The sequence below is a fragment of the Emydura macquarii genome, unplaced genomic scaffold (assembly GCF_026122565.2).
Source record: "Emydura macquarii macquarii isolate MOO-44397 ecotype Brisbane River unplaced genomic scaffold, CSIRO-AGI_Emac_v2 contig_1451, whole genome shotgun sequence".
Lineage (NCBI taxonomy): Eukaryota > Metazoa > Chordata > Testudines > Chelidae > Emydura > Emydura macquarii.
In genome coordinates, this window is record NW_027131588.1 from 393403 (window position 1) to 412603 (window position 19201).

General features: G+C 37.5%; 1 protein-coding gene across 10 annotated transcripts in view; it reads left to right on the top strand.

The window, feature by feature from the left end:
* KDM4C (lysine demethylase 4C) overlaps window positions 1-19201 on the top strand; it is a 463532-nt gene that overhangs the window by 49386 nt on the left and 394945 nt on the right. For all 10 annotated transcript variants that reach the window (XR_010920738.1, XR_010920740.1, XR_010920739.1 and 7 more), the window contains exons 4-5: window positions 2292-2406; window positions 14381-14574. Coding sequence is in view for 6 of the 10 variants with exons in the window: in XM_067553078.1 (XP_067409179.1) it covers window positions 2292-2406; window positions 14381-14574 (309 nt within the window). In the remaining 4 variants the exon portion in view is untranslated. The remainder of the gene's footprint in view (window positions 1-2291; window positions 2407-14380; window positions 14575-19201) is intronic.

Sequence of the window (19201 nt, forward strand, 5' to 3'; positions counted from 1 at the left end):
GTGGCCCCAGTTAATTTTGTCCCCATATTTCTTCAACCCTCACATGAGTTCTGCCTCACCTCTGCTTCTTTTGCAGCTCCTAGAGTTCTTCACTCCTTTCCCCAGGCCTGAGGGCTGGGAGACTGCAACCAACATCTTTCCCATTCCCAACCTTCCCACTCCAGCTGCTGAAGAGAGGGGGAGCAGAGGGGGAAGAGGCAGAGAAGACCTCTTGTTGCTCTTAGGAGTGGGGGAAAGAAGTAGTGAACCTGTCCTGAGGGGCTGGGCTCTTTCTCCTCCCTCTCCTCACCCTACTCCTGTGAGAATTGTGTTGACTCCTGAGGGAAGGGGAAAAAAGCTCTGTGTACTTTCTGCAGCATCCATGATTGGCTGCTCTTAATCCCATGACGTGGGCAAGTATGTAAAGCAGCCAATCCAGAAGGCTTTTCCTTCAAGGCGGTACTAAAGGATGCACCCTAGGCTCTCTGTGACTGGGCTCACTTTTTAGAATGTAATTTCCTATGTCTGTGGCCCCTTATGATCCATCATACTTTAAACCCTTTTGATAATGCAAATCTGTTTAGGTTGCTGTGATCATTTGTTTTATATTCCCACATCTGCATGTGGGGATATAAAATAGAACATGTACATATAAAAATTATAAATATAAAATGCCATGCAATGGTATAAAGGTTTTATAGACATAGTTTGGATTGTTCATTTTATTCACAAATGTTGAAATAACGAGTAACCAGGCATTATCATAAGTAATCCCACATGATTGACAACAGAACCTTAATTCTGCACCACACCATCATAGAAATTATTTTAGAAATATTTGTATTTACAATATTTATAGTTTTATATAGTCTACCTATAAAATCATATTACTATGTTATACTTAATAAGACTGTCTGAGTTAGAAGTACTTAAGAAATCTGCTAGCTTGTTACATTCTTCTTAAATAATGCAATAGGAGAAGGTCCTAACCTTTCCCTCTCTTCCAAGAAGTCAGAGGTTTCTGTAGAGAATAGCTTCCTTTCTCAGTGCATCTCTGTGTGACACTAAATTGCTATTCCCTTCATTTGGGATATCCAAATGAGCGTGCCCTGAACATGATTGAAGGGCTCTAGTCTGAGTGATAAACTGCATTTAAGAGAAGTGCTAGTCTGTAGTCCAGGTTACTCATGGATTGCTGGGGTCCAACTCCTGTTTGTTGAGAGACAGTCAGTTCACCATGAGGCTCTTCCTCCATCCTGCTCAGTAGGAGCTGTGTCAACTGCATGATCACCTGCTTCCTGTATTTCCGAGTTTTCTTCCAGGCAATCTGGAAATTTCCTTTCCTAGAGACTTTCTAAATATGGCAGGACTGTGGCCAGACACCCCAAGGAAAAAGTTTCTGCAGAGTTGTCTGCTTGGCAATGGCAATAGAAACATGCTCCCTATATGGGAGGTTAGAAGAATCTTCCCAGGCCACAGAAAAGGATGTAAAAATGGCCCATACAGCTGGGACAAACAAAGGAGTAAAGACAAGATCCTCCAAATATTTCTACCAACTGGCAGAACTGCTGCACTTCTCCCAAAAAGATTTATCTGGGGAGAGGGAGAAAGGAAAGCAAGCCCAACAGGAGCATTGGGATTCCTCCCCTTGCCTCTGGCCAGAGCTACTAACTGGCAGAACACTTGCCTTTTGGACCTGCTGGGGATAACATATCTGCAGGACCTACTTCTGCTAGGACCAGCAGCTGCATGCATGCTCCTTGGTTTCTATGCTCCTAGATTACAGGGATACGAACAGGAAATAATGACCATATTGCCTATTAACAGTAGTGCCTCTTCACCAGCCTAGGAAAATATGGCAGGCTAAAATGGAGGATGGGGTGGTGAAGAGAGACTCTGGGGACCACCAGCTAATAGTACAGTGGCTTTTCCAAGAGCCTCGGATGACATCAATTACATTTAAAGAAAAGGAAAAAAAAGAAAGGCCTAAACTTCAGAACAGCCAGCATAAGTTTCTTCCATCTGTTGGGACAGGAATAAATTGTCTGAGCTGACACAGGACACATAGCAACATAAATAAAAAAGCATTGCTACTATGAAACCTGTGATAGGACTGCTGAATATGTGAAAGGACTAATGAGTGTGAAACTGATATATTTATCTAAAAGTACTTAGTCTGCAAAATCTAGTATAGTGTACATCATGAACATGGTGGATGTTGGGAGACATCCAAACCATGCACTGAATGAAAGAACAGCTTGTTGATTGAGATCTTCTGAAACTTTGCCTTTAATTTTATTCTCCGTCTGCAGATACTGCACTCCAAGATATATAGATTATGAAGATCTGGAGCGTAAATACTGGAAGAATTTAACCTTTGTGGCACCGATCTATGGAGCAGATATCAATGGAAGCATTTATGATGAAGTAGGTATAGTTTTATATTTGTCATTTCCCTCTCCCCAGCCCTGGCCCAAAAGGTTAGTTAATGATGCACTCTTATGTTGCAGCTGAGAACCAGGTCTCTCTCTTGAAAACTCTCTCTCCAGATCCCCATTGTTGAGTTGCAAATGCCCTTGGTATGATAAGCTTTGGACCCTCTAGGAAAGCACTAATGCCCCCTTATGATTCTGAATGCTGATACAGAGGTATCACTTGGGCCCAACAACCCTTAGCTAAGGGCTAGCATTTTTGCTTAGACCTTGCCTCAGCAGCTAGTTTTGTTGGATAAACTAGTTTGTCTAGTTATGATCTTTAAAAAGTATAGACATGTTTTTGTTTGTTTGTGCAGTGTCTGCTCTGTTACACATTTCCAGCCACCTCTTGTGTTTTTTGTTATTGGTTCTGCTCAGTAGATTCCCACTTCAATTTATGATTGGTTTTGTGTGCATTCAAATCTAAATCCACCCTAATTGATAGTCTGGCAAATTTGGAGAAAAAGATCCGGTTGTAAATGTTGTGAATCATGTGATGGGAAAGTGTCTAGAGCAGACCAGCACTCTGATTTTGTATGCCACCTCTCACTGTGGTATTTGAAAATCTGATATGTTTTTCAGATGGACACTCCCTTAAAAGGTGTTCTGCATATGCATGATTCAGCCTTTGTGCCCTCTTCAAGTATGAGTGCTGCCTAAAACTTCTTTTCTATGAGTAGGTGTCAGAATTCATGTGAACTACTCTTTTTCCACTTCAGCGTTAAAGAAAATTATTTCCTGTAGTGATTCTATTGCTGGTTTTGTTGCTCCTTGACTTTGACTTCCCCTGAGATGTGTGGGATATTTTACATGTAGTGGTGAGCTTGAAAGGATTATGGATCCATACAACATTCTTTTAGACTATTTTGCCTTTCTCTTCTTGTCTGTGAGCTCTATGGATTCACTCACCATCTCACTTCAGAAGCAATCTTAGTCTGAGGAAGGGCCTTTAATCTGAGGACTGTCGAGGTCAGCTTCAATTTAATCAGGAATAGGATCAGAGGTTCATCACAAGGTCCCTTGCACCTGTGAGAGTCTTAGCAAGTTTAGGATTGAACTTAGATCTGAGAAATCTGCACGAGTCAGGTCATTCTCTTCTGTGACAGCTACATATACAGACACTCTGTCTGGCCTCAGGAATTATTCTACCCTTTGGACCTCTCCGGTGTCTTGAGGTTCCTTCTTTTTACCACCTGAGGCTTCATCCTACTTATGTGCTTGTGAGGAAAGATAACACCATTTAAACTAACATTCTTCAGCTTTGGGGGGGGAAAAATGTCTTGAAATAGCTTCATTTTTCAACTGCTTCATGTTAGCAGGATCGTTGCAATACTGTTTACACAGCTGGTCAGATCTCCGTTGCTTAGAAATGCCCTTAGAGTTGCTACCTACTTCTGCTTAAAGTAGCAGAGAAAGAAAATTTGTAAGGAAGTAGGATTTTGCTTGTTATTGACATGGGTGACTATGGGTAATGAGTGACTGTTAGTATAGCTCTCATTATACAATCAGAAAAATATGAAATATCTATCAGCATCAATTTTGCTACTTAGAGAACCATCCAAGAAACGGCATAATATCTCAAGAGTGTAGTTAAGCAAGAAAAAAGATGCAAAATTATCTTTTTAAGAATACGTGTGACTCCCAACTTATTGGGTTAACCCTTCCTCCATAAGGGTGTGCTCTGGGAGAGGAGTGGAACCACAGGTCTTTCTTATATGCCATAAGGGGAGCTTCTGGGCAACTGTTCTGTTGTTCTCTCCACTTCTCCTAGGTGGATCTACTCAGCACTTCTTACCATGCTGTCTGCTATCTTTATAATCACTAGAAAACGTGTGTCTGTAACTGTAACAGAGGGTTTGGGGATCGGCCCATAGTTAATATTTCTTGTCAAAAGACAAATTGCTTACGGGAGTTGAATGAGAGGCCTGACCAAAATTAGAATACAACCTGTCAAGATGATCTGAAAGTTGGTATCTGAGCTAGGTTGTTAAGTCTTTGAAAACTGTTAATCATCAGTAAAAGGTCTTTGTATCCCCCGTGGTCCATCTCTTGGAGAAAGCAGTGAGTGCAAACCCCATTATGTATGTGTGTAACTGGAGAAAACTGTTTTGGAGAGTTGGGGTAGCAGCCCTGGATTGGGGAGGACTGGATAAGACAGCTGTCTAGACACATACAAGGTTTGTTGGTCTCTGGACAGTAAGAAATGCTGACAATCTGACCAAAAGGAGGGCAGAGAGAAAGGATTCTATCAAGAGATAGAAGCTTTCACTTTTCTTTTTTTTCTCTAACTAAACTGAAAAGGATTTCTATAGTGTTCTTTGAGAAGTGTGAATCTGTTATGTGAACCATTTATTTTGTTTTAATCCATTTTCTCTGTGGTTTTAATACATCTTGATGTTGTTAAGATAGCTGTCGTGGGTAACATCACACAAGCATCCTCAAAGAGAAATGAACCCCATAACATCTAAGGGTGAGGGGGTGCAGAAGGGAAAAGAGTTTCTGGAACCTATACCATTTCTCAGCCTTGGTTGAGAGATGTGAATAAAGATTTCCTGTCCCAGTCAGTTGTGTTCTCATTAGGCTAGTGGTTCTTAACCAGGAGTATGTGTATCACCCGGAATATGCCGAGGTCTTCCAGAGGGTACATCAACTCATCTAGATATTTGCCTAGTTTTACAACAGGCTACATAAAAAGCACTAGCAAAGTCAGTACAAATTAAAATTTTGTACAGACAATGACTTGTTTAAACTGCTTTATATACTATATGCTGAAATGTAAATACAATATTTATATTCTAGTTGATTTATTTTATAATTGTATGATAAAAATGAGAAAATAAGCAATTTTTCAGTAGTAGTGTGCTGTGACACTTTTGTATTTTTATGTCTAGATTTTGTAAGCAAGTAGTTTTTAAGTGAGGTGAAACTTGAGGGTATGCAAATCAAATCAGACTCCTGAAAGGGGTTCAGTGGTCTGGAAAAGTTGAGAACCATTAGACGGTAACATTAGAACTGCATTAGACTGTAACAAGTGAATACCAGCGGAGGGACCAGAAAACCAATGAGCGAGCAGATGAGAATTATGACATGAGAATTAGTGGGAAGACAATAAACTGGGTGATGATTCGGGTAGAGGCAAGTGACCAGGAAGGAAAAGAAGTCAAATAGCATTCTGTGGAATAAAAGCTATACCATTTAAAAAAAAAAAAAAAAAAAAAAAAAACGGAGGGGGGGGGGAGGGCGGAAGAAGTGGTTGAAGGAATAGAGAGAAAAAAACAAGAGAGTGAGTAGGGGCTGACAAATGGTGTAATGGGGCATCCATGCCAGAACAAAGTGCAAAGGGATCTAGAGGAAAGTGAGTGGTGGCTCCTGGCACCAAGTCATTGCTGGGAGGAGGTTCCAACTGGAAAAGATGGGGAATCATTGGTGGAAATTACCTTTTAAGACAGAACTTTTGTTGCCCAAATTATTCTCTGTCCGCCAGATGGTGCTCTTGGTCAACTAATGGTTTTCAAGTTTATTGTGCTGAAGACTGTGCTAGGGAAGAAATCTCTTGACTAGATTTAGAATTTGGAGCTTGCTTTTGTGTGTTTGCCCATTTCAGAAATTTTTATTTATGCAAAAAGAATGGATGTAGTACCCTTACCTACAATTGTGGGAAAACAATATAAGAAAGCGGAAGGTGTAATTAATTACTCATAACAAACAATTTGTGATAATGGAAAGAAATGTTATTTTTATTTTGTGAAGTTAGGGAAACTATTGCAGACAACATGCTGTAAGCATTGAATTTACCATAATACAATAAGATAAATATCTCACAGCATTTCCATTTTTAAAAAAGCCAGCCAAAGGCACATATATTAATTCATGGATTCAGTGTGGCGTCTCTGCTTTACTGATGTTTCCGTGCCCTGTAAGCATGCACTCAGACCTTCAAAATTAGTGGCAAATGATTCAGCAATACAGGTCCTTGCTCTTTGTTTAGAAAACAAAGAAAAACAGTTGCTGACTGATTTTGAATAGGACTTGTCTGTTTTGCACAATGACTTCCAATTTTATATTAAAAAGTTATCTCAGAAGCATTGTACGCGATCTGATTTTAACTTTTTAAAATTAATTAGAAACTGGCAGTGACATTTGTGAGTATTTCTGAAATCCAAGACCTTGCTGGTGTTATGGGAGAGAGCAACTGAAATGACCTTGCAGTGCATTAATAAGTAGTGATGGAGTTTTTTGTTTTTAACTCAAGAGTTAAAGAGGGTTTAGATCAGAAGAAGGGATACAGCTGTAAAATCTGTGTTATCTGGAATAAAAAATAGGAAAGGGAACAAAGCGATAAACACATATTTTGAATTCTGGCAATCAACATTAATGAAACAAACTTTGCTCTCATGATTTATTATATTACCAGAATCCCTTGAAAGTATTTATACCGTTGTATTTCATGGTTAACTGTCTCTGTTTTGTTCACAGATTAAATAGTTTTTAAATTAGGAAATATTCTAAAGTAATAACTGTTTTGTAAAAACACTGTAGATTTATGGAAAAGAAATTAAACACAGAAGGCTTTAGTGTTCGGTCAAAGTATTATACCATGCTGTATACATCTTTTATTGTTACGTTTAATTACAGTACTTTGGAAGAGAAGGAGAACCCAGTTGACTCAAGAAATAGTCTAGGGAGGCATTCCACTAAAGGACAGGTTACAAGGACTGTATTTATGTTAAGGTCACAACTGCTTGTACTTTTATAGGTGAATTGGGAAATTTTTTACATTTTTTACACAAAAGTTTAAGGTTCTGTTTTTTTGTTGCCACCATGTCATCTGACCCCGAGTAAAACTACTTGTTCCTGGTCTACACAAGAGTTTACACTGTTTAATTATAGTAATTAATAGCACCAGTCTGGCTAACTGCAGTATTACTGAAAATTGAATGACATTTTCTACTGTAGACACACTTATGGGGAAAAGAGTAATGGGAGAAAGGGAATCAACATCACCAATCATGCCTCTCCTGGGATTAAATTAACTAAATATTTATATGCTGTTACATCTGTCACAAGTGCTTTACCCATTATTAGAAGGTGGGATAGAAAGAAATGGCTAAGACAAGAACAGAAAGGCAGGAGCAGAGTGTTGCTGATTGGCCTGTGGCAGAACGTACTTCCAGCTGGTGTGTGTATTTATTTGTTAATGTAATCTAAATCTTAATATACAGTCTGTCACTGATTACAGAGTTGTAAACAGTTAAAATATTTGTTTCAAAGGCTACATTTTAAAGGGCCTTTTGTTATGATTTATTGCAATAATTTCAAGGAGACTGGGACATGAACTTTTATTAATGGTTTAGGGAATCCTAAGAGTATGACAATAGCTTTGTAAACCTGGTATTATACTCTGACTGGGATCATAAATGAATTTGAAAATTGGCTCTCTTGGGATACTGTGTAAGGTCCCATATCCTATTCATTGCAGGGTGCTGCTTCCTCTTGTCAGGAGAGTTGTGGCTGGCATTGTTGAAAGAGCAAATTAGGTGTGGGACAACTCTATAAGAAATGAGATCTGAGATGTAAGCTGAAACAGAATTGTGCAAGGCCTTGAAAATAAAAATAAGAAGTTTGAATATGATACAGAGAGCATGGTAGAGCCAGTAGATAGATTCAAAGAGGGATTTGACATGGTCAAACAATGGGGGAGGACGACAATTTTTTCAGGAGCATTTTGTAGGAAATTAAAAGAGACAACAACATATGCATCAAAGAGGCTAGATTACTATTATTTTGTATTATTGTAGCACCTCGGAGCTGCAGTCATGGACCAAAACTCAAATGTGCTAGGCACTGTACAAACACAGAACAAAAAAGACAGTCCCTGCCTAAAAGATCTTACAATTTAATAAGAGGAAATTGTTGTGTTGTTATGGCTATGCAGTGGTTTCTTTGTTTGCACCATAGTGTTTGCAAAGAATTGTGCAGAGAAACTTTTCTTAATGGTTGACAGCATGGTGAGTCATTTCTGTCTCTGCTTAGTTAGAGAATTAAGTTTTTCTTATTGTAAAGAATTTTCATGTTGCGTTGAAGGCAAAATTTGCTCAGATGGGGAGTGAGCTCTCTGCTGTCTTGAGGGGCCAAATGCTGTGTGTTCTCCACTTGATTTTCAGCCACTCTTTCTTACAGAGGTGGTAGAGATGCATGCCACAACCTGCAACTTAGACCCTTGCTCTTTCTGACTGATGAAGGCAAGCAGGGATGTATTAGTCTAATTTTTGGTTGAATTTCTTAGCATTTCACTACATGGGGATAGGGCACCGTTTCAGTATCTCTTAAAGAAGCTATAGTGTGGCCCATGCTCAAGAAATCTATTCTTGATGCTGACAGTTTGGCTATCAGCCTGTATCCCATCACTTGTTTCTGGGGAAGGTCATTGAAAAGGTGATGGTAGGGCTACTGTAGCAGTTTGTTGATTCCACAGACTTCCTTGACTCCAGTCAATTTGGTTATAGGCCTGTATATGGGGTAGAAATTGTAGTGATTGCAGTTTGTTGATAATCTTTTGGCAGTGGACAAAGACAGTGTCTGTATGGAGTGTTCTAGATTTGTCAACAGCCTTAAACACACTCAATCATGAGATTTTGTTGATTCATTTGCAGACACAAGCAGGGATGGATGCAGCAGCTCTTCAATGGTTCTGTTCCTATTTTTTTTTTAAAGAACACAAAGGATAGTTATTGGCAATTGTTTCTCTGCCTTGAGAGCTCTCTCTCTTGCCAAATGAGTGCCATGGGGGGTATGTTGTCAGCTCTCTTGTTCAACGTGTACATAAGGAGACTAGCAGGGTTAGTGGGAGACATGGACTGTAATACATTCAGTAAGCTCTGCCTCCCTTATATCTGACATGGCCAGAGAAATAGAACACATTTCACAGGAACTAGATGAACTTGGGTTTTGAATGAGAGCAAGCTGGCTGAGAGAGACAAACTGTCAAGTCACACAATGCTCTTCTTCAGGTCTGGAAAAGGTACTCCGTGCATCACAGCTAAATGCAAGGTGAAACAGATTGTTTAACATAAGTATAATAATATTATCCTGGGGCTGCTGTGGCTTCAACTACACTACATGCAGCTAGCTGGCTGCAGTTTAGTCGAGACAGTGATCATGTCTGAGGGTTAGAAGAAGCAGCTGGAAGAACTGGCAGAACTTATGTCAGTACCCTCTTTTAAGGGAGTATAATTGCCATTTGTTAAGCAAGTGTGGAAGTTGGCGGGGAGGTCTTGTCAGATCCCAGGCTGCTCTTAGAAGCCTGAGTAGTGGTTTTGGATAAGAGTGCTGCTTCCATCTCTGTCTGGTAACACAGGAACAACCTTTTCCCACTAACGCAGAGAACTTGCCACAGTTATTCATGTCTTTATCATTTCAAGATTACAGAAATCTAATAAACTCTCTATAGGGCTACACCTTCAGACCATTCAGAGGCTGAAATTCATGTATTGACTCCTGAAAAGCTTCCAAGTGTATTCAGAAGTTTGGTTTCAACCTAGAAAGCCCTAAATACTTTGGGACCTGGTTACATGAGAGAAGACCTCTCTTCCTGTGATATACTATAACATTTGAGATCCGCAGAGACATTTGAGCAGGAAGATGGATGGGCATACCTGGAAGGATGTGGTAGATGAGGCTGGGAGTGAGTTCCAAAGCAAGACTAATACTGATTTCTCATCCTTACAGGAATGCTGCAAAGTTGAACTTTTTGCTCTCTTTTTCTCAAGCTGTTGAGGGAGGGAGTGGGCTGAGGGAAGGGACTGGTTATATTTCTGTGTTGTGTGTTTTAACCATGGAATGGGTACCAAGATTACAGAATATATCCATAGCTCTGTTTTATGAATGTGAAGAAATAATGTAAAAACCCACTAAATGTATACTATAGATGGCTAAGTGTGGGTCATTCTGAGTATCTTTTCTTTACCTCTCTATTTGTGTGTCTTTGAGTGGACAATATTTTAGTCCCTCCCTTGCTTTTTATTTGAGCTGTTTCAACCAAAGTCATACTTTTTTCTTAAATGATGAAAGTACAACAAATTACTCATAATTGTAAACTCTTTCGGGGCAGAGGCTGTTTTGTTGTTCTGTGTTTGTACAGTGCCTAACACAATCGGTCCTGGTCCATTTCTGGGCCATCCTATAATTAAAATAAAAAATAAATTGTTTGCCAGATTAATAATGGAATTAATCCCTACACTAGAAGTAAAAATGAAGCACCAAAACAGCACAGATCATAATAATACATACAAAGAGAAATTGCTCTTAGTCTTAAAAAAAAGTAGTATATCAGACTGTTGGTTGATCTGTAGAAATAAGAAGCAAAGAATGCTATTATACCAATAATTTTAATTACACTTTTTAAGCCAAAATGAATGGAAGTTAATTCCACATAGGACTCATTTTCTTCTTATCATGGAAAGTTAGAGAAGAGCACCTGAGCCTACTTTAAATCTTGAACTACACCTTACACTTTAGCTATTGAAATCTACAATTTTCTTTGCTCCTTGAAAAGGAAAGAGTCAGATTTGCCAAGACTGTGTGAGTTTTCAAACCTTTGCTGGAGTTGACAGCGAGCTTTCCCCATTCACTTCCACATTTTATTGATAGCTGATCCAAATTCTATTAACAGAGCCATGTGAACTCTGGACAGTGAAAGTGTGAACTAATGATTTTTCATTTAAAGTGTTACCTGTATCTCAGGCAGTATTTCTCAGAGGAAATAAAAGGTTTGAGTGATGTGCTACAGCAAGGGCCATAGATAATTAGGTACTATAGAAGTATGCAATTTGTTTTAAAAAAAGGGTGCGTCTTCGTTACAGAATAAGATAATCAGGAAAAAAAGGATATTGCATCTTTTAAATCAAATAAAAATCTGTTACTGCACACATTTGTCCTTTAGGTAAGACTGCCTGATGTGTTTGTCAAATATAATGGGTGTTTTTTCAGAAAATATGCCCCTAAAATATATGTATAAATTAGAAATATTTTCATGTAAATAATTTTTTCATTGCAATTAAATAACACTTTTATAATCTCGGTTAGCACTAGAAAGATTTTTCCCAAATGCCCAGAATAAATATTGCTTATATTTTCCCCACATGCCAAGCATGATGACTAAATGGATTCTAGTGCCTAAATGCCTTTCTACAATCAAATAGCTATCTAGTAAACATTACATATGAATGAGCCTGTGTACCATTTATCTAATGTTAGGTAGGTATTAAATATAAAATACCCAGTTGAGCTATAACTGAGTTTTAAGAGGTATTCTTATTAAGCATTGTGATGTTGAAGCTGTGACGCTTTTAGAGCTCCTGTCTTCTTTGCTGTCAGTGTTGCAATTGTGAGAATTAAACAGAGTCACGTTATTGTCAGTGAGGTTTGACTCCATGTAATAATAGTTTGACTCCTGAGCAATAGTTACTGTAAATGTTTGGAATACCAAAACAGTATTTTCCATTTTATGAAGTAACATCCTGCGACATTTCAGCTGAAGAAATAAAACTGATTTTCTTACATTCAAGGAGGATGAAAAAGCAATTTAAAACTGGCCAAAATAGTTTTTGACCATTATTATCTAATAACCAGCTAAAATGTTTTTGCTCAAATTCTGTCAACATTTCCTTCCAGGCTGAGAACTTCCATACCATGCATGAAGTTGTCTTGAGTAAATGCAAATAGATCATGTATCTAGGCTGAAGGGGTTGTGTATTTGTGTATTCTGCACTTATTTGGTTTTCTATGTTCATATGGAAATCTGGCCTTGTTTTGGGAAGAAAAAAGTGTGTTGACTGGTAGTGGTGGGGAAAGGGCCGGAGAGCCATAGATACACTAAATTAGCATCAGACAAACTGGTGATTTAGAACAATATGAGAAATCAGGATAGGGCTATAAAAAGAGTATAAATAACATTGTATCTAAATGCTTCTTTGGTTATTTGTAAGAAAACAACATTGTGGAGGCACAATAGAATCTCCATGATTAAGTTTGTTTTCAGTTTTCCACTTAAAGCAGATATTCAGTCTCTTTGTTCCGTAGAAAGAACAGTGTATCTTCCCCAAATTTACAGTGCATAATCTGTGAGCAAAGATTTAATTTTCTGGGGATTTTCAAGTAAATCTGTTAATTAATTTGAGTAAAAATTAATTAAATTTGGTCCCTTAAGTTTACTTTAGTTTCATGATTTTTTTTATACTCTGCATGCAATTACTAATTTGAAATTTGAAAGGAGCAAATTTTTAGCATCTAAGGGAAAAGTTATTTCTTAAGTTCACAATTGTGTTAATTTTTGTTTTATTGACAATATTCCTCATAACTGTTTCTTCATCACAAATATTTTTTACATCACATTTATACACCAGAATCTGGGTTTTTTGTTTAAAATAATGTTTGTAGTCCTCATGGTTTTGGAGAAAATCTTGAAAATTTGAACTCAGAGTTTAATTTGCTGGCTGGCCCTGTAATTTATTTTATTTTATTTTCTGGTTGGCATAAACTCCTTTAATAAAAAACAGGATCTTTGTGAAGGTGCACCTTCAGCTTAGGGGCATGTGTTGTTCTTCATTAAAGTAGCCATTGTGGTCAGAGATCCTTCCTAACACTAAGAAGCTCGGAAGTTAATGCACAGAATCACTACTTTGTATCATTTAAGGTTGCTGCACATGTAAGACACAACTTCAGAAGAAAGGAAATGAAAAGTGAAGAAAATGATCCATACCCTCTCCTCCCTTACTCAGAGAAACTTGCCTCGCTGACTGCACAACCACTAGACACATATCACAGCTGTAATTTTGTGCCATAGTGATGCCAACATTTTAGCACTCCTTTCCCCAAACTGAAATGAGATTTCCCAGAAATGTGCAGAGCTTCAGTAGAGGATGGGAAGAAATCTGGTTTTACTTAACTGTAAGCATGTGTTCAAGTCCTCTTGTCTTCAGGGAGCCTTAAGCTCATGTTTAAGTGCTGTCTTAAATAGGGATGCTTTCTTGAGTTGGACCCTAAATTATTTTGCTTGAATGTCCTGGTGTTCTGTCTCTCTACATATCTATTCATTTCTTCCGCAGTGGTACTCAACGATTGCTGTTATAATAAAACCTGGGTTTCCTTCTCTTTACTTTTAGGCAACAGCTCTGATCTCAGTTATTTTGCATCATATACAGAGATGCATGCTTTAACATCTGAGATTAGAATGACACTTAATGGATAAAACAAAAACAACATGTAGGGCTTTAAATACATAATTCCTAGTAACTATAATGATTATAAAATGGCTGAAATCTCATGCAATTCCTCAGATTTCCCCTTAAGTATTTTATTGTCCAATATTTCATTATGATTAAGTTACTGTTTGTTAAACACTTTCATATTGCATGATTTTACTTTGCAAGCAAGTAAAATATGCATCCATAACTTTTTGAATAGGGTCCTGGCTTGTAGGTATATACCTCCAAGAGAGTTTTACTGTCTTAACTATTATTTCTAGTGTAGCTGCGATTATGATCCTTGTCAGGATCAGGGTCCCAATGTATTAGATGCTGTACAACACATCTAGGACAATGTGTTCTCTGAAGATTTTGCAATCTTAGGGCCTGATCCAAAGCCCATTGTAGTCAATAAGAGTCTTTCAGTTGACTTCAGTAGGCCTTCAAAGTGTTTATAATCTTGTACTTGCCTATAATATATTGCAGCATTAGATGAGTCTTATAATACTTGATTAGTAATGTTAAGTGTATGTTCTGGACTGTTGAAATTTCTTGTTATTTTTCATTCCTCTCTTGAATTAAAATACTTTTTGGAATCACTTCAGCAGATTTTGTTTTCATTTGGTATTCATATTATTTGTATTAGTTACCTTATTAATGTATTTTGTTATGTCTCTGTTTCAGGATATTGATGAATGGAATATTGCCCATCTCAATACAATATTGGATGTTGTGGGTGAAGACTGTGGAATTTCTATTGAGGGTGTAAATACCCCCTATCTCTATTTTGGCATGTGGAAAACAACATTTGCATGGCACACTGAAGATATGGATCTCTACAGTATTAATTATCTTCACTTTGGAGAGCCGAAGTCATGGCAAGTTTAATTTTTTTTTATGAAAGCTCATTTTGAAAGATGCTTCTTTTTTGTTTCAGCTGACTAAAGCAAAGAGATGAGGTAGAATTACTTCATGGTGAGGAGTTCTATTTATAAAACAAGATAAGACTGATCTGATGGACATCTCAGAAAGCAATGAAATTTGAGTCTTGTGAGTGAAGGAGAATTACCTTAACAATATACATTTCTCCTTTTAAAGGAAATGCCTAAAAAGAAAAATAATCTGGGATTCAACTGAGTTCAACAGAGAAAAAAGAATAATTAAATAACAGGCATTACTTGAATCAAGAAACCAGGGTACTATTTGAGGGTACTCTTATTAGGACCTCACTGAAATCATTGGGACAGGTTTAGTGTCTTAAGCCCATGTCAGCAAAGTACTTAAGCTAACAATAAAATACTAAACGATAACTAACAATAAAATCACAACACAATTTTTTTACTCTGAGGAAATGTTTTGACATCAATGATTTGTTTAAACTTTTTTCCCATTGAAAATTTGGTCAAAAGCCACACTTTTCCACAAAATGTTTCCATTTTGACTAAACAACATTTTTTGATGGAAAACTATTCCACTGAAATATTTTCAACCAATTTCAATGATCATTTATCTTTTTAACATATTTTTTGTATATTAACTTTCATAAATGGGACCTAGGCACTCAACTCCCATTGATTTACTTTGTGCCTTTGCAAGTCTCTCCTCCAAAATACACTGGTATTGTTATTATATGGTAATTGGAAACAGTCTATAAACTATAGAAAAATGTTTAGTTTCTTGTTGATTATTTGAGCATAAGTACTTAATAGATCCACATTAATTTTATGACAAAATGTATTTACGTTAAAGTACAGTGAAGATCAGGGAATATTAAAAGCTAAAGGCATTTTGATGGGCATGATTAGATGATGCTCAGCTGCATCAAAAGTACTACAAAATGAACTATAATGACAGTTGACTCATTTGGTTGCTGAGCAACAGGAGGCATGGATCATGACACTGACAAAACACCTCTGTCAGTGTAATGGTTTAGAATGAAAGTCATGAAGTGGAGGAAGCAGATGGGTCTAGAATGAAGATGTCACAGTTCAAAGGGCAACTGCATCTGTATTTTCTCTGAGGTCCTTCAAAGGTATTCACTTAAAGGTTTCTGGCTCCTAGACAACTTGGGCTGATAGTCATGTCTCTCTACCTCCTGACTGGGTGTTTTGCAGGCTGCTTAAAGTTTTGAACATTATTTTAAGGGTTTTATTAAATCTCTCAAGAACTCGTTAGCCCTGGTGGTAAGAATATGACTAGAAGTGTTGAACTCCACATATCTCCCATAGTCCTTCATGCAGATCAGACTTAAAGTTTTCCCCCTGATACACTACCTGGCTGAATAATGATAGCAAAGCATCAGCAACCTTGTCTACCTCTATAGAGAATAGAGCTATTGCCGCTGGGTATTGAGTGGTGTACTATCTTTTACCACCAGAATATATTTCCCTTGTCCAGGTAATTTTGCTGAGGAGCCCATCTCCAGCTCACCACTTTATTTTAATATTTAACTCAGAGATCACTAGTAAGTGCTACTTTGGTGAATCTAAGATTGAAAAAATAATTTACTAAGATGAAGCATGTTAAGATGCATCTTCGCTTTGAATTGTGACGAGAGCCATCTATTTCTTTTTGGGGCAAAGACTAACAGAGATTATGGAACTAGCATGCAGCAAATAAACTGACCGCAATGGCAGCAATTGGAGAATGTAGAGCTAATTTCTGAAAGTATCCTATGGCTAAATATTGTACTCTATTCATTATACAATGCAATTATCAATATTTATGCAAATAAGAGTGTCTCTGTAAATTGTATATTTTGATTCTACAATTGCAACTGGCCACACCCACATGGAGATTAGTGGGGCTCTGTGCAGGAACAATTTGAAGGAAAACTGAAAGAATGGAAATTAAAGAAAACATGGGAAACAGTGCAGGAGCTAGGGGAAAGAGAGAAAGATACAGTGAAGGGACTAGACTAGATTTGGGGGGTAGGATTTATTATTACAATTAATTTTCTTTGCTAGTAGTTGACAGTTTTTCCTTGCATTCTTTTTTGAAAAAATGTGGAATTCTGTAAAATGTTTATTTTATTATAGTTTATACTCATGGTAATTATTTAATTGTGCTTTATTATATTATTCAATTTTCTTATAAAATATTCTGCATTACCTAGCAAAGTTGTTTGAATGAATGGCCATTTACTTAGTCCATATATTTAAAGGAGTGGCTTAGTGACCTGGAGTTCACAACAGTATGTGTTGGATACTTGTTCATATTACAAAAGGGCTTTTCTGCTGACTGTTGTAAGGTATTTTTATTCTCTTCCCCCTAGTCTGTAACCTAATATTTTTACATTACAGGATAAAGCTGATGTGCAGGATGATATGCTGGGAGAATTTGTGCCTTTACTAAAAAATTGAGAAATTTTGCTCAAAGCCTAAGTATTGAACTGCATTTAGAGCTAAACCTTTCCCAGAGAGCAAACACTAGCACCTATATAATAAGATTCTAGGAATGTCACTGTGTGTGTCACTCTGAAGCCGAAAACATCTGTTGAATTAGTGTGATGTGATGGAAACAGCTACAACCATGGTTGAAAATTCTTTTTGTTCAGAATATTACAAAATTCATTCATCACTGGATTTTTGCAGTCTGTGCCGGTCCAGTTTTTACGTTTTAGAATATTTTGACTTCACGAATTTCACTTGTATGGTGTACAGCTGCACTAATGTATATATCTATACAATTCCAAAAGTCTTATAGACCATTGTGATACCAGAGGCAACTTAAGCAATCACCCTTATTCTCCTGCTACTTTGCATGCAACAGTTTAATTGGTTGTATGAGGGAGTCTGCACAGATGGTGGATTACTTGGCCCAACTGCCACACTTATGTCCCTAACTGTCGCTTGCACAAATCAACACAATCACCTGCACAACAACCCAACCAACATACATAATAACCCCAACACCCACACAGCCCCTAACTGCAGCACTGCCCCATTTGCCACCGGCATAATACAACTCTCCCGGTATAACACAACCATCATGCACGATAGCCCCAAACACACACAGCGCTCCTCGCTGCAGCATACACCCTTCATTTGTCACCCACACAAATCAACATAAATCTCCTAATATCCACCCCTCAAACAGATCAACACTGTCACCCACACAGCTCTACAACCAACAACCACTAAACCCAAGCATCACTCTGAAACCTAGAATGTCAGCTGAGTCAGTGTGAAGTGATGGAAACGGCTACAGGCATGGTTCATAGATCTTTTTGTTCAGAATATCACCAGGTTCAATCTTCACTGGTATTTGTGGTCTGTCACTGTCCAATTTTTAAATTCTCAGCCATTTTTTGCTTTTTTACACACATGATTTTATAAATTATGCCCATGCAACAGCAGCATGGACTTTCAGCTACTGGTATAATAATAAAGGCAGAATACTGAACAGAATATGCACATTGGACCCATGTAGAAGATACATATGATACTCCAAGGTATAATACATGTCCATAAATCCACAAAATTTGAATAGGGCCTTTAAATTTTGGAAAACACTCCAAGCACATTAGATATCTGAAACCAGTTTATTCTTGCTGCTGTCTGACTCGTATAAAACAGTAGTGAAGGTAGAGACTTCTCAGATCTGGAAGGATTAAAATGATAGAAATCTCATTGAAGAATATTAGCGAAGGATACATGAAAGTGTTGATTAAACAGGAGCAAAGCAATTATTTTCATAGCAGTTTGGATATTTGGAATTCTGTTGTCGTAAGACTAGTTTTTAATTTGTTAGAGAAAGCGTGTGTGTGTAAGGTATATTGAATACTGTGTTTTAGACAGGAATATTTTTTAAATTGTACTCATTTTGTATATCTTTGTGTTTTACTACTGAATCTTGGAATATTTGCCATATATGGAGTCAAATCCTTCATTTGCTGTTAAAAAGAACACGGTATAAACTAATGTGATAATGTACATACATAAATACAGAATGAATGGATCCTCAGTTGGTAGAGAGGCATTTTCAGTAGCAGTCCATCTGGTCTTCACACTGTAACTCCTGTGAATGAACTGGGGGGATAATACATTACTATATGTTTTTTTTTCTATATAATGTAATTCATACATCATATCACTCAACACTTTGTGGAGCAGGTCAGTCATAAGATAAAGAGAAAGGTAAACTTTAGAAAGGGAAAGTGCCTCCATAACTTTGAGAAAGGCAGGGAAAATAGTTCAGAGAACTGAATGGAGGAAACATAGAAAGCCAGGATTGGAGGAGCAGGGTGAGTGAATCAGAGTTTAGGAATAAATGCATGGGAGCTCAGAGGAGAAGAATGAAGAAAGCCCACGTGAAGTTTTGAAAGAAAACAGATGAATTTGAATTGGATTCTTAGATAACTAGAAGCCAATGAAGGTGACCAAGGACTGAGAGATACTGGACAATCCTTCTTTCTGGAACAAGAGAACATTCTGACTGCTAGTATTATGATCCTCTGGAGATAGCATGAGATTATGCCATGCACACAAGGACGGTGCAGAGGGA